The 15,357-nt window shown below is 36.9% G+C and overlaps 1 protein-coding gene across 3 annotated transcripts; it reads left to right on the top strand.

Moving 5' to 3' along the window:
• The first annotated feature begins 1,885 nt into the window (after positions 1-1,885).
• znf362b (zinc finger protein 362b) lies at positions 1,886-14,662 on the top strand. Of its 3 annotated transcripts, XM_053483161.1 has the most exons (10): positions 1,886-1,997; positions 4,389-4,453; positions 5,009-5,255; positions 5,428-5,532; positions 6,904-7,222; positions 7,520-7,744; positions 8,457-8,535; positions 8,977-9,135; positions 11,044-11,131; positions 11,751-14,662. In XM_053483161.1, exons 2-10 carry the CDS (start codon positions 4,391-4,393, stop codon positions 11,777-11,779), a joined length of 1,314 nt encoding a protein of 437 aa, XP_053339136.1. In that variant the 5' UTR covers positions 1,886-1,997; positions 4,389-4,390; the 3' UTR covers positions 11,780-14,662. The 3 variants fall into 3 exon arrangements, with proteins under 3 accessions (XP_053339136.1, XP_053339135.1, XP_053339137.1); XM_053483160.1 differs by having other exon boundaries at positions 11,044-14,662; XM_053483162.1 differs by having other exon boundaries at positions 5,036-5,255; positions 11,044-14,662.
• The last annotated feature ends 695 nt before the right edge of the window (positions 14,663-15,357 follow it).

Below are 15,357 nucleotides of genomic sequence, written 5' to 3' on the forward strand. Positions count from 1 at the left end.
TTTTATGCTTCAAAATTAAGCCTTATATTAGAAAAATTAAGCCTTATATTCTGATTAAACTCAATAACAAATGGTTTTCTTAAGGTCACGCAGCTGTTTAGCTCAAATCCTGTGACTGCTCATTTGCCTTGTGCATGTTAAAATACTCTTCTTCTATTCATCTTTACTATTTAACATAAATAATTTCCACAGTTAGTTTTTACGATGCAACTTGACCAAGCAGTTAAGTAATCTCCATATGATGCAACTTCACAGTTGGCAGTGTATTTCCTCTTTGTAATATACCAGACTATTGGAAAACCTTGAGAGGCTATAAATTCCATGTTTAATATTACATTCTTAAACTACACTATTTAAATGAATAACTTTTTTATCTAAACACCATTGGTTTCTCCATGCATATTAATCTGAATAGTTAATTTTTTTTGTTTGTTTTTTCTTACTGCAAAGAGCTTGTAGTACTGCATTTGGTGCATTCATGTGAACATCAGGATAGGCTGCATAAGCACATACAGTATTACTGTATATGTCACACTCTGGGAGTGTTAGCAGCTTTCTGGGAAGCACCAGAAGAAATTTGATGCAAACAATTTGTTTTTATTTTTTTAGAGTAAAATCATAGCCAGGACATATAAACTATATAGTTTTATACAAATCTGTCTTCACAATAAGCCTCCTTTTGTTCTCATTGTACATTATAGTATATAACTTGTTTTCAAATGCAGTTGTTTGCATCCCTTAAAGGCATGGCAGAGCCTCAATTCAATAATCTGTATTTCTGGCCACCACCTCCCTCTATGCCTGCTTAGGTGAGATATTACCTTTGTAATTTATTTGCAGTATGTGCTCATAATTCAAATATTAATTTTTGTCATTGATCTATTTGTTCAAAGATCACAAAACAAATGTTAATAGATGTTTATTCGTTTTAGCAAATATGATGATGAATCAACTAGGTATTACATGTTAGTAACGTGGAATCTTGTAAAATAGCTTAACTAATAGTCAACTTAATATCTTGTGGAAGAACTTTAAGTAAGAAATTTTTCTCTAGTATAACAAGTACACTTCTGATGGTTAAATACTGTACTGTTTACTTGAGATGTGTTTGTTATCTTCATCCAGCGTTTAAATGATCTCCATTCATTTTCTAAACTCTTTTTTTTTATCTATTTTTAATCTTCAGAAATGTATTTCTTACTAATTGAACATACTTTCTGGCTTACTAACTGAAATGTATTTCTTACTGAAAATACCCATGGTTGAAAAAAAAGCACTGGATGCTGTGATGTAATCTGTCACGTAACTGCTCATAACCTCACTTCTCCTCAACATTTTGATTTCATTTAGTTTCATGGCGCAGTTTCAACTTCAGGCAAATACCCAAGTATTCCAAAAGTTTCATCAAATTTTGGTCAGACAGTTTTGTGTGATGCTGTGACGGTGCATACAGACGGATAATTTTCTGAGACTAGTTTCCAGTTTTCAAAGTATAAAATGTAAAGATATCATTAAAAAAGCGAGTTATGACCAATGTACAAAAAAACAAACTTTGTGTTTTTTTTTTTTTTTAACACTAATTTGTCACCAGAGGTGAATTAATATATAATATGTAGTGTATTAGTCACACACGGGGGATTTTACAAGATTACATCTTACTATTAAAATGATTAACTTGTCTCCAACATTCGAACACTATTGATTTCTCCATGTATACTGTTATAAATTGTTTGTTTATTTACTTTATTTATTATCACTACAGACAGTTTGTGGTACTGGTGCGTTTATGTGAATCTCAGGAATGGCTCTGGTCTGCATTAGCACATACTGTACTGATACACACTCTGGGAGTGTTAGCGGCTCTGTGGGAAGCACCAGAAGTGAACGCTGGGCGACCCGGAAGCGCTGCAGCGTGGAGGCGCACAGAAAAGAACACCGAGGTCCTTTTAGCTTTTATTAAGCTTCTCCTGCGAGGGAAACTGCAGTCCGAGATTAAGGTTTGTGTGCAACATTATTATTTTTTTTACTCCTCCTTTCTTCTCCCCGATGGACAGTTTCACTGTCACGGAAAGCCTCGCCAGGGCAGACGGATTGTCTTTTATCAGGGCTATAGACATGCTAAATTTGCCCCCAGATGTCATTATGCGAACGCGCTCCGTGTGCAGCTGTAACGCACTTCTGTGCACATTTCACTATGCAGCGTTATTAAGCCGTCGTTCTAAAGGTTGCGGCTGTGAGCACGGCGCAGAGCGTTTGTATGCCATTTTCTGCACGGCATGATTGTTGTAGGAAGTCTCTCTCGCGCGCGCTCGCTCGCTCGCGCTCTCTCTCTCTCTCCCTCTCTCTTTTTTTTTTCAAAGGGGCCGGGCAATTCAAAGGTGCAAATCTGTGTAAACAAATACACACATTATCCCTCAGCATGTTGTCCCTGTTACACACGGAGCCAGGGTAAAATGTAAAGGGTGTGTGAAATATGGCGCCGTTCCATATGAAAATAAGACAGGCTGCCATTTTTTTTTTCTTTTGTCTGATTTTTTGGGGTAAAAGTGTGAGGAGGCCCGCATCAGGGTTTAACCCGTCAGCGCCGACCTGCACGTTAAACACTCCTCAGCACAAGTTAGGCAACTTTTCTTTGACATTTATGTCAAAATTTACATCACTTAGGGTTTTATTATTACTCTGTTCTATGCGCGAACATCCTTTGATGAAAATTATTCGGAATTGCACCTTTTTTTTCTCTAAACACTGACCGCATAAAATATCATTAGTCAGTCATTTACCGTAAGTTTTATCTGCGATTTTGATATTGCACGAAACTATGATATTTAGATGATTCTGCTTCACTTTGATGTTTCTCTTTTGGATCTGTTGCCTTTCTGTAACTCATTCACTGTACAACACCAAGATCAAACGCACATCAAAGGCTGACCATTGTGTTTTGATTTATTACAAGCAAACGGGATTTTGTTCTCATTGTGTGCAGCACTGGAACTAAATGAAATACTTTATTTATAGTCATCTTTAATTTCATACACAACTGGGCTCAGCAAACCAACCAGTAAAACCTTATCCTTTGAGTAGCTCGTAGAATTCAGAGCATTTTATCATTTTGGTTTTGTTTTGTTTTTAATGAACTTATGTAGGGCTCAGGATTATGCAGTGTAGGCAATATGGTGACCTGAATTTTATTTCATTTTAAACAACTACCCAAACATGACTGAGGAAAAAAATTGAAAATGGGTCACATAAGCAAACAAATAGCACAGATGCACATGATTGTGTGTTTTTTTATGGTTTCACTTGTTTCTATGACCAAAAAAAACCATTGAGAGTTCTACATTTTTGTGACATCATTCCCATATTCTGGTAGTGGTCAAATTTACACATTTTAAAAGTATTGATGACTTTCATTCTACCCGACATATCCGACAAACGCACATTTTGATGTCTGAAGACTCCCTATTAACACACCGACAGGACTTCTATGGTATATATAATCGTCATTGACCTACGCTGTGTTGCAGACACGAATCTGTGCCTCCTGGGTTTTAAGGCTTTAAAACGCATTAAAATTAAAAGCATAACTTCTGATGGGAACTTTTTTGATTTCTGATTAAAAGATTGACCTGAGGTTAATGTTAACATCACTCATGCAATGTTTTTTTTTTTATTAAGGTATAAAGCTTGTTTTCTAAAAACCTTTTTCCCCCATTCATTAATTTAGTTTGCACTACTTATTTGGAATCTGATGTCAGATTCGAATCAGTTTTTAACTAATATTTAAACCTATGTTTGAAGTAATTGAGAAGCAGAAATAAAGTTAATCTGGGTTTACTGATGAAATCAAACAAGGGTTAAATAAATAATGGCTTGAATGCAAACCTGACTTCTCTTAATAATATCTAAACTTAGATATAATATGATTAATGGAGAATCTTAGGTAATGATTAAATGAAGGTTTTTGAGCGTCACCGTGGTGTAGTGGTTAGCACTGTGGCCTTACACCTCCAAGGGTCAAGAGTTCATGTGCATGTTCTTTCGTGCTTGGTGGCTTTTCTACAGGTACCTCATTTTCGCCCCACAGTCCAAAGACTGATGTGTTTTGTGTGTGTGTGTGGGCCCTGAGATAGATTGGCACCCTGTCCAGGGTGTACCCCACCTTGTGACCAAAGGCTCCAGACACCAAGCCCTCCCCGCGACCCAGTACAGAATAAGCGGTATAGCAGATAAATGTTGATGCAAACAATTATTTTAAATTATATGTCATAGATTGTATGAATGATATACATTTTTACAAATTTGTTTTCATAATAAGCTGTGTTTTGTCCTCATTGTGCATTATGGTATTCAGATCCTTCTAAAATTCTGTTGTTTTTCTTCCCTTAAAGGCATGGCAGAGCCTCGATTCAATAATCCGTATTTTTGGCCACCTCCCCCCTCTATGCCTGCTCAGGTGAGACATTACCTTTGTAATGCATTTGCAATATGTGCAGAAAATTCTAATATAAATTTTTGCCGCTGATCTAATTCTTCTAAAATTGCAGAACAAATGTTAATAGATTTTAAATTATTTTATTGAGTATGATGATAAATCAAGTAGTAAGGTGTTATATTGTAAAAATCCTGCATGTGACTAATACACTACCTATTATTTATTAATACAACTGTGGTGACAAAAAGTTCGACTTACAACTAGTGTGAGATGATTTTTCGTCGACTAAGAAATAAACTTCTGATAGTTACATAATGTAGTGTTTACTTATGAATTTGTTTAGCATCTTACATATAGTCTGCCATCTGCTTTCTTATCAGCTGTTACTATTTTGGATCGTCCTACCGTGAACCATAATGGATATTGCAAAACATGTTAATAAAGACCTTCTACCATATAAACCATAGATCTCAGCCGTTTTTTTGTTTTTTTCTTTTTTTCTTTCGTTTTTTTTTTGTTTGTTTGTTTTTTTCCAAATAATGTCCCCAGTTTGAGCATAACCACTAATTCTTACAGCTGGATAACCTGGTACTAATCGACAAGATCAAAGAGCAGCTGATGGCAGAAAAGATCAGACCTGCGCATTTGCCACCTACCACTGTTCCCTCTCAGCAGACCCTGCTGGTGGCCTCAGCTCCCTCAGACGCTGCACAGCACATGATGCCAATCCCCAAACTGCAGCAATTGCCAAGCCAGCAAGCCCACAACTCCACCCAACCCGATGTCGCCCTGCATGCTCGCCCAGCCTCCAGTACTGTTCCAGGTACATAACACAATGTATGGAACTTTAAAGACATTCATGCATTATGGGTTTCTGCATTTATCAGATTGTTGGTGCTATATAATATAGAATCATTGAGTGTGGTTTGTAAAATTTGATGTGGTTATGTTACTAGCAATTATAATCACCGTTGATTTTCTTTCTGATGATCAAGAGGTGACCATGGATGACAAGTCAGTTGTAAAGGCTAAAGGATTATGGGAAGACTGGCATATGCGCCAAGCTGTGGATCAGGCTGTTAGAGCAAACCATCGATCAGGTATAGACCATCTTTTGTCTTAATAAAGCTTTCATTATTTTTTTTCTTTGAGAGAGAGACATATGAATCTGACCTCAATGAAAAGCTTCCAACAGCGCCATATCTGGAAGGAACTGTCAATGCTACAAGCATTTAAAACCTGAGGATTCTGACCTTTCTCAGTAAACATTTGTTTTTACAACCTAAACTTAACTGTCTTGTCATTCTAACACATTTCCATTATGGCTTTCAGGTTATCCATAGAGACCACACCACCCTTGACTATGTGTGATCATCATAGAAATGAGAAAATTCCAAAAAAAATTTACATAACTAGTAATAACAGGCTACCTGCAGAACGCTACCACATTGTTCACTGCTTTTCCACACAGTTAACAAGATTATGGCCAAGTAAATTGTGGCCATGCACCTGAGTTATACAAGATTCAGCGATTCAATGATTCAACTTTCATAGTATTTGCACAGTTGTTGGCACTACATCATTTCGAGATCTTTAATAAAGGCTATGGTCTGTAAAGTTGAGTGTAATAAATCATCTGCAGGCAAATCAACTACAGTAGCTCAATATGTTACCAACGCCATCACCGCTAGAGGGTATATCCACCAAAAGCTTGTCACTTAGCTATGTCTATGACCACTACTGTAGGTCTGCACTCCCACCAGCATCCAGCTCAGGCTGGACATCTTATCCCAAATAATACCACTTTTTATAAGGACCATTTCAAGGAAATCTGGAGAGGTCAGGCATTTAATACCCCTTAAGAATGCAAGGCTCTCATCCTCTACATGGCTGGAAGTGCCAGATGTTTGAGTGGTGATGTCTCTCCAGATAAGACCACCCAGCTAGTGTCTTATCAGTCCTCAGTCTGAAAAAAACTTTTCTATACAATATAATGAACAATAGTACATCCTTGTCCACTACCATACACTTCGTGTCAGCATCCTCTCATTCACAGATGTATAAATGAAGTCCACCTTTCTTTCACAGGCACTAGGCAGGTCATTTCAGAGCAGATATATTAAGGCCTCCTTAAAAGACAGCTCCTGACATTGATTCTTAGTTCATCACTTCATTTTCCCTTACCCTGATGTAATCCAAATCCACCACTGGGACCAAAGATTAATGAAAGGATTAGGTGTAAATTGGGTGTCAAAACTTCTGTTTGTTTTTTGGTTCATAGTGAATTGGGTGTAGTGAAGTGTTACTTAGAAGTTAAGCATACTATTTCTATCAAAAATATCTTTTTGGATATAATTAAAAGAGTGAGTTCTGATCTGATTGTACAGACAAAACCTTTGTTTTATTTATATAGATTAGAAGCCATTTTTAAATACCAAATCCATAAATATGCCCCACTTGTTCAAATACAGGTCTGGCACCTACGTCTCGTGCAGACAGTCATAGCACTTCACAGGCCATGACATCCACCACCACGTCTACCAGTCAGAGCCGACACGGACCTGCATCCTCTCTTAATGTCATCTCAGGCCTGGCCAGTGTCCCTGGTATGGATCAGGTGAAGAGCGCAGGGTTGGCAGGTATGCTGGGGCCTCAGTCCAAACCCCTGCGTGGACGCAAGAAGATCAAAGCAGAGAACAACACAGGGCCCCTGCTCGTAGTGCCCTACCCCATTCTGGCATCAGGCCCTGACCAGTCAGTCACCATCGCCAAAGAGGGGAAAACTTACAGGTCTGAAATTTAAAGGGGATGTGTGGTCTTTACTTGGCATATATACGTTTTAATAATATGTGATACAAACTTGTATTGGTGAGTGACATAATGTAGACATTTTAGAAAACACGCTATACTGAAAACCTTGATAGCCACTGTGACATTTATTTAATTAGTCAATAGATGTTATCATTTTTATGCAAGCACAGTGGTCAACAACGCAGCTTGTTTCTGAGTAGAACATAATGAATCATCATAATGATGGTTTGTCTGTAAATGTAGCACTTGACTTTTATCTGCGTCTGTTCTATGCAGGTGTAAAGTATGTCCTCTCACCTTCTTCAACAAGTCAGAGATGCAGATCCATTCCAAGTCCCACACGGAGGCCAAACCGCATAAGTGTCCTCACTGTTCCAAGTCTTTTGCCAATGCTTCGTATCTAGCGCAGCACCTGCGGATTCACTTAGGGATCAAACCTTACCACTGTTCCTACTGCGAGAACTCTTTCCGCCAGCTCTCTCACCTGCAACAGCATACCAGGTCAGTAGTTTTAATGAAGCACCTCCACTGAGTTTCAGATGATGAGCAGTACATAAGCGTTCTGCGTGCTTAGTGATTGCTTACACATAAGTGCTGTAATGAAATAAGATCAATGTATCAAACCACTTTAAAACACTATTAATCCTGATTAAGCTGCATTATTATTATTAATTAGCGCCAGAGCCAAACAACTGTCACATTTCCTAAGTAATAATTAATTGTTTTTTTAATCCTTTTGTGCACATCTGGAGTCTGAAGAACGAAATTTCGATCCGATGTGTAAATTCTGTTTGCATGGTCGTATTGACAATAAAGTTGACTTTGACTTCGATGAGTCGTTCATGAACGATTCGTTCTTTTTGAATGAGTCTTTGACGTGACTCAGTTCATTTTCTATATGCAAAGCATCGCAAAACCTCCTTATGTAAAGGAAACAGAAATGAGTAGTTAGAGTCTTTGAGTCTTTGGTCCAAATCGTTCGTTCGTTTGTCACGTGACTCCCATGGGCGCTATGCAGTGCAGTAGATTCAAAAGAACGAACGAATCGGACTAGAAGATATGAGAAGTGAGCTGCTCATTCTGTTTATCATAATATGTCCTAATACTTTTATTACTGGAACTAGAGCCAAATTTGTGTATGTACAAATGGTGGTTTAGAATCAAAAGTATAACTTATTAAATTTTATATTTATATTTATATATTATTATTTAGGATTCATACTGGTGACAGACCTTATAAGTGTGGCCAACCCGGATGTGAAAAAGCATTCACACAGCTGTCGAATTTACAGGTGAGTGTAACAGAAAACAAACAAAAAAAGACTGCAGTGAGTTGAAAATGAGTAAGAAAAAGTACTGCAGTCTAATTTAAACTTGAAATAGAAAAAATGGGAACAAAATATGAAAAAAAGGAAATGAAGCGTTTTGTGGAAATGGAATTTTTTAAAAATAAACTCTGAACTACAGTGTAATAGTTCCTACAGTCTTTCTGCTTGATCAGCTATAATTAATGGCTGTCAACCATACCTATCTATATACAGCCAACTTTTATTTCACCCATAATTGAAAATGTACATCATAAAGAGAGACAGGTGCTTCTGAATATTTTTCTGAACATTTTCCCCTTATATACCCAATACTGCAGAGGAAGATGATCATGCTAGCATGAATGCTTGTTTTGCTGTTATCTGTTTTCTCATATATGCCGTTTACATGGTTCTTTCACTGCTTAGTCCCATCAGAGGCAACACAACAAAGACAAGCCGTACAAGTGCCCGAACTGCTACCGTGCCTACACAGACTCGGCCTCTCTACAGATCCACCTGTCAGCCCATGCCGTGAAAAACGCTAAAGCCTACTGCTGCAGTATGTGTGGCCGCGCCTACACATCAGTGAGTAAACATCTGCATGCCTCTGCAGGGATAAAAACCTTACATGTCATTTACATGTTTCTTTCATAAGCTAATGTAACCTGGTGTCTGAAACACTTTTGACTTTTTACTATCAAATCTTTAAATTCTTTACTAATAACTCATCTAGCTAATGTGCGTCCCTATAAGTCCCTAATGTTTTATCATGGGACTTAAAATTCAATCAGCTCTAAAGTGTTTAATTTCATTGGAATCTTCTAAACACTGCACGTTTCAATACAACCTGCTTTGAGAGGCAGATACAAAACAAAATAAAATATAATGTAAAATCCGAATGATAGAGGAAAGACCAAATCATTGGGAATGTTTGAAGATTTAAAATTGAAATTATAAGAAAGACTCCGGCAGCTGTACTGTGCTGAAGCCACAGTTCTTAGCACTGCCTTCCTACAGGTCTTCTTAAAGGGTGATGAACAGCCTGTGGTTTTTATGACCTACAGTACTCCTCCAGGTGGCAAGACTATGATGTCATTGATGTAAACCACTACATACAAGTGGGCGCATCTGCGTTTCTCAAAATGCTTTTAGGGCTGACTGCCTCCATCTGGTTTTGGTGTTGCTTTCTGTAAAGGCAGAATACTTGAATATTTGAAAAATGAGTGGGAAAACAATAGGGACGTCAGCTAAGGGATGAGCCAGCCCAAGGTATTTATAGCGCTTCATGGCTGTGGAGAAGACAGACTTTGACAAGTAGAGTGTTCTGATTCAACCAAACTGTTTCAGTGCCGCTGCACCTTCTTGGTGACCTTCTGAAGGCCGTGCTTAAAGGTTTCTGGCAGCAGGTTCATAGCAACATCTTAGGAAAAGTGTGAGACCCTGCTAACTAAGAACTTCAGCCAGCTGATGGATGGTACATTGTAGGCACACAGTCTCTACCCCCAGTGTTGATGAGAAGATTGTCAGAATGATTTGAACCCATAAGAAGAGAAATTTTGCAATAGAATCTTCATAGCCTAGGGGTCATCCATCCAGTTCCAGCATAACTCAGTGGACTATGTGTGTGGAGAAGTTACACACCGATAAAAAAGTGGCAACCTGGTCTCAAGAGTGCATGTGTATATGAGAATGCACAAGTCTGCAGTAAAGACAAGCTTCTCAAAGGATACCTAGGTGACCTAGACCTCCATGGCCTCCATAAGATCTAGGAGAAGATTGGTGTCCAGAACAGCAATGATTCTCAGGCCAACTTCCGTTTTTTCTTTAGTAATGGAAGCAATGAAAACTGATTCTATTAATGTTTTGTGTATGTATATCATTTTAATCATACAAAACACTCATTTACCATTAGCAGGTTTGTCTTTTTTAAACTAAATTTGGATTAAATCTGTATGCAGAGGTACCACTGTAAGTGGAAATGTAAAGTAAATCACAGGATGTCTACCAACTCTATATTTTATTCTGCTTAACTTATGGCTACATACTACCAGTAAGAGTTTAAAACTACTTTTACTCTGTTATCAGTAACCAGGTTAACAGTGTTTATGGAGCAAAAAAACAGGTTAAATAAACAAAAATAATTTAAAATACATTTTATTTCTGTTGATAAAAATGGTCTTTGTTAAACTGTTGTATAAAAGCGATATCACACTTGATGTCATGCTGTTGTACTGAATATCAGCACAGCTGCAACATATTCAGTACTTGGGCTGCACCTTCATGCCTATGGCCGCATCACAGCTGTGCTAATATTCAGTACAACAGCACTCCCTCCTGTGTGATATTGCTTAATTCTGAAATTATCACTTTCTTGCGTCTATTTTCAGTTATGCTGTTACAGCTCGTCAGCATCTGTGGCATGATTTCAATCTAGATGGACAATTTACATGTTTCCTTTTTCTGTTTTCTCTCTCTTTCTCGTTTTGTTTTCAGGAGACCTACCTTATGAAGCACATGTCCAAACACACAGTGGTGGAGCATCTGGTTACCCACCACTCTCCCCAGAGAACAGAATCTCCCAGTATCCCCATACGCGTCTCTCTCATCTGAGCTTTGCTTTGCTCTTCTTCTCTTTACCTCCTCATCTTATTCTTTGTGCCAGACTGCTCTTCTGTTTAGAAAAAAAAAGAGGGAGAGAGAAAAAGAGAGAGAAAAGACAACGGAAAGGAATAGACAGTACTGGTCCTCAAAAGGACACAGTGTCTGCCATACTCTTTGCTTTATTTAGCCGTTTAGTGAAAATTAGTGTAGCGGTTCGACTGGCTGCCATCTCAACACAAGGTGTCTGCTGCTGATTCGCCTCGGACACCCGTCTAACTGACATGCATTCCATAAAACAGAACAACAGAGCGTTTTCCATTAGTTTGTTCTCTCCTTATGTTACTAATGGTGTATTAGGAGGCATCCAAAGATAAGCTTTAAGCACTTTCCAGTCTTTGGGGTTCATCGAAAATGTTTGAATTTTCAGACAGGATGTATTGTTTCGGGGCTAACAATCGTTTTAGTTCAGTAGCGCTTTTGTTGATTTTCTGTCTCTTTTCACACATGGCACCATCAGGTTTTTACAGGGTTTTGTCTTAAGTGTTAGTGTGGGTTTGACAACGCCTCCACTTTATGCTCCTTTAACCATCGATAAACAGATATCAGACATTTGGATAAAAACAAGTAACGTATTAATCTTTTTTTTTTTTTTTATCGAATATCATGACGTCTGTGACCTTGGCAAGGATAATCTGACCTAGAAATGTGTGGGCACCAACGGGACACTTGGTAACCTTTTTTTTTTGGCTTGCTTTATTACAGTATGTACACACCTTACTTAATTGTTTTACCCACACTAATCCATACACTCAATTGTAGTAGGTGTGCACCAAGGTTATGTGGCAAGAGTTACTTTTATTTTTATATTATCTCTTAAAGGCATTTTCTATAGTGGCGCTATAGAAAATGTACAAAGAGCATCAGTAGGACCAGGTGCTCTCTAAAATAATTTCTTATATAAATTACATCACAGATGTATCCATGTATCTTTTTTGTTGTTGTTGTTGTTGTTGTTGTGCAATGTCATGGAAATCAGTAAGATTGCCTGTCCTGTCCTTTAGGCTTCTCCTAATGTTGTAAGGAAAAGCTGCCATTTTTAGCACTTCATACGACATGACACTGTCCATGTAATGGGTGTTGACACGTTGCGGTGCAAGTCAGGGGAGTATACTCACGACCTCTGCCAGGATCTTTCTTCATCCCTGTAAAAAATGAATAATGAGTACAAGCACCTTAACAAATGATTGAGAAGTTGCAACTAGTCATGGGTCTTTGAAATGATGGGGATTTCAGGACAACAAAGCAGCAGATGTGCTGAACGTTCTAGTACAGATCAGTAATTTTATCTAAAAAAAAAAAATGCAAAGATCCACCAGTAACAGTTTTAAACAAGCTGTTTAGGGTTTGTCTAGTTTCAAAAGTTTTTATCTAATCTGGCTCATACCGAGGGTGTATTTTAATGAGCTCGAAAAGAAATTAAGTAATTTAGCCGTCACTGTACTATGAATCAGAAAATGCAAGCAACAGTATTAAAAAGGAGTCAGAAATATGAAGTGTATAATGTATAAGAATGTAATTGTAAATTTGAAAAGTTTTTGCCAAACATTGCATTCAGATAGATCGTTTGGGTTGAGATATGTAAGAGCGTTTATTTATCTTGTACCAGCTGCTCGGAGTGCTATAAAAAACCCTGAGCAAACATTACTGCCTACGGTATAAAATATTAGGTATATATGATTACAATTTGCTATAAAAGAGATTACATTTACAGACAGCATATTACCCACTAATTAGACCAGTGTATTCTCAGTTTTATTTATTATTATTAAAACTATTTCCCTAAATGTTAAATAAATTGAATAGGTAGTTGCTTTACAGCTAGCTTCATAGGGGAGAGATAAGTTAAAGCCGTCCTGGCTTTAATCAGATTTAAATATCATATTGTTAGTGCAAAGTGCAAATGTTTAGCACTCAGTATTCATTTTTCCTAGCAGTTCCCCTGAACATAAGCCCAGAACCTGTCTGCAGATGCAGGTGATTTATAAAAAATACCAAGAGTTAAAAAAAAAAAAAAAAGAATAAAGAAGTTTGTATACATCTTCCAATGAATAGCTGTCCAACATCCGAAACATTTCTACTGTCACATTGATAGTTTTATTAAAGCGGTTGTAGTATTCTGACTTCTCAAAGTCTTCTCAAAGTGATTCGTGTTGTTAAACACTGCAACGACTTTGCTCGTTCTGTTTTGGTTTTTTATCTTAATCATGAGTCGTACAATACCAGTCATTTGTTAAGCTCATATCGTTTCATTCAAAAACGTTTAAGCAACTGCCAGTTTGCCATAGTTCGTCTCAGTGTGTTAATGTTTCATGTCCTCATCAAGATTTTAAATGTTATTCATTATCGTTTTTGTTACACTTTCAATCGTGTATAGGTTTTACGAGTTTCTTGCTTCCAATGTTCCAATAGGCCAGATTTATACTGGTCTAAACATGGACTTGTTCGGTGAACGCATTCAACAAAATGTCAGTTAAAAACAGCAAAACAAACTGTAAGTAGCCCAATTGTTGCTTTCTAATTTTCTTTGAGGTTGCGTTGAGAAAATTAAGCTCAGCAGAGGAATAATGTTGTGATTTTTCTGTTACATCTTTTTAGTTCAGTTTAGAGAGAGCAAAGAGTATACAACTATTTCTCATGTGGAATGCTGTTGTGTTGGTTTGATCTCATGTCAGTGTGTCTGTGGCATAAAAAGAATGCTCTCATTGTGTGTAAAACCTCAACAGAAAGCTCAAGCATGTTTACATATCAAAGCCCCAGTCAGTATGTTCTGGCCATTTTATTTTATTTTAATCTTTTTAATTATTATTATTTCATAGCAGTCTAGCAGAAACTGATTGTGATGTTAAGTCCTGTTTTATTCAGCTCTGAAACCCGTGCATCCTAACTGGGGCTTTAAGAGACTCCAGATTACTTTAGCCAGTTGTCCACTTGCTGAAATCTCTTTATATCAATAAGATGTGTACATTTATTATAAAAGATAACCATGTATTCATCATTAATAGTGCAAATTACAAGCTTTAGCTAGTGTACTTTGTTTTTTTTTTTTGTTTTTTTTTTCACCTGTATTTCCAGTTATTGATGATTGATGATTATCTCTGTAAGTACTGATTGTTTTTAATATCCATTCTTTTTACCATTTATTTGTACCTTGAAAATCCACCTCGATGGTTGTATTTCTTCTCCCCCACCCCCATGTTGACGTTTTCAGTATTCAGTCTATTAAGCCTTTTTTTGTTTCCGCATGGACTTCTCTGACAGTAATTGTTATTAACTGTTAACAAATATATGACATTGTTATATATGTCTGGAAATTATTACATTTCATTTGTCTTGCATTGTGGTCTCCAAGGTTTAATTCAATATGCACAGACAATACAGCAAGATTTAATTTAGAAAATATCAATGTCAAGAACACTTTGTATCTATCTTGTTTAATAAACTCAGACTGTTATACGTGTGTTCAGATAACTTCTTCAAAAAAGGTTTGTTTAATTAGATTGGTCGTTCAGGTAGCAAAAATTTTAATTATTTTTATTTAAATAAAAAAAATGTTTTAAATAACATTTTATAATAATTTACTTAACTCACAAATGCATTAGATCACATGAATAAATTGTACTTCTGCATTAATAAACCAAAATTAATAAAACATTAATTGCTAAGGAAAAGATAAATGTAATATTCAGAACCTACATAGACCATGTTTAGCTCATCCTTGAGTAAAATTAAGGCCATTAAAGCCTTTAATTAGCCCAAAAAGTGGCAAAAGTAAAAAATGAAGCTAAAAGTAAGTTCCAATTGAATGTATTGAATATACAATCATAATTGCAGGTGGATTTTGCTAATGGTTAAATAATCGCCAATTAATGTTTAAAATATATAAATGTACATTATTTTCTTAACATAAATTATAGCTTATTATTTTAAAATCATCAACTAATACAGTGCTAGCCTTTTAAATATGGTTAGTGGACACCTTTTAAATTCACACAGCACAGAATTTTTTTTTTTTTTTGGCCAATTAGCCTAACCTACATATCTTTGGACTGCGGGAGAAAATCAGAATACTTGGAGGAAACCTACCAAGCACGGGAAGAACAGGCAAACTCCATGCACACAGAGCCAGGAATCGAACCCTGACCCTGG

This window comes from Clarias gariepinus, chromosome 22 (genome assembly GCF_024256425.1).
Source record: "Clarias gariepinus isolate MV-2021 ecotype Netherlands chromosome 22, CGAR_prim_01v2, whole genome shotgun sequence".
NCBI lineage: Eukaryota > Metazoa > Chordata > Actinopteri > Siluriformes > Clariidae > Clarias > Clarias gariepinus.

Coding starts and splice junctions, on each gene's coding strand:
- znf362b (XM_053483160.1), top strand. CDS start 4,391: ATGGCAGAGCCTCGATTCAATAATCCGTATTTTTGGCCACCTCCCCCC. Junction 5,256..5,427: donor AGCCTCCAGTACTGTTCCAG/GTACATAACACA, acceptor CTGATGATCAAG/AGGTGACCATGGATGACAAG. Junction 8,536..8,976: donor CACAGCTGTCGAATTTACAG/GTGAGTGTAACA, acceptor TTCACTGCTTAG/TCCCATCAGAGGCAACACAA.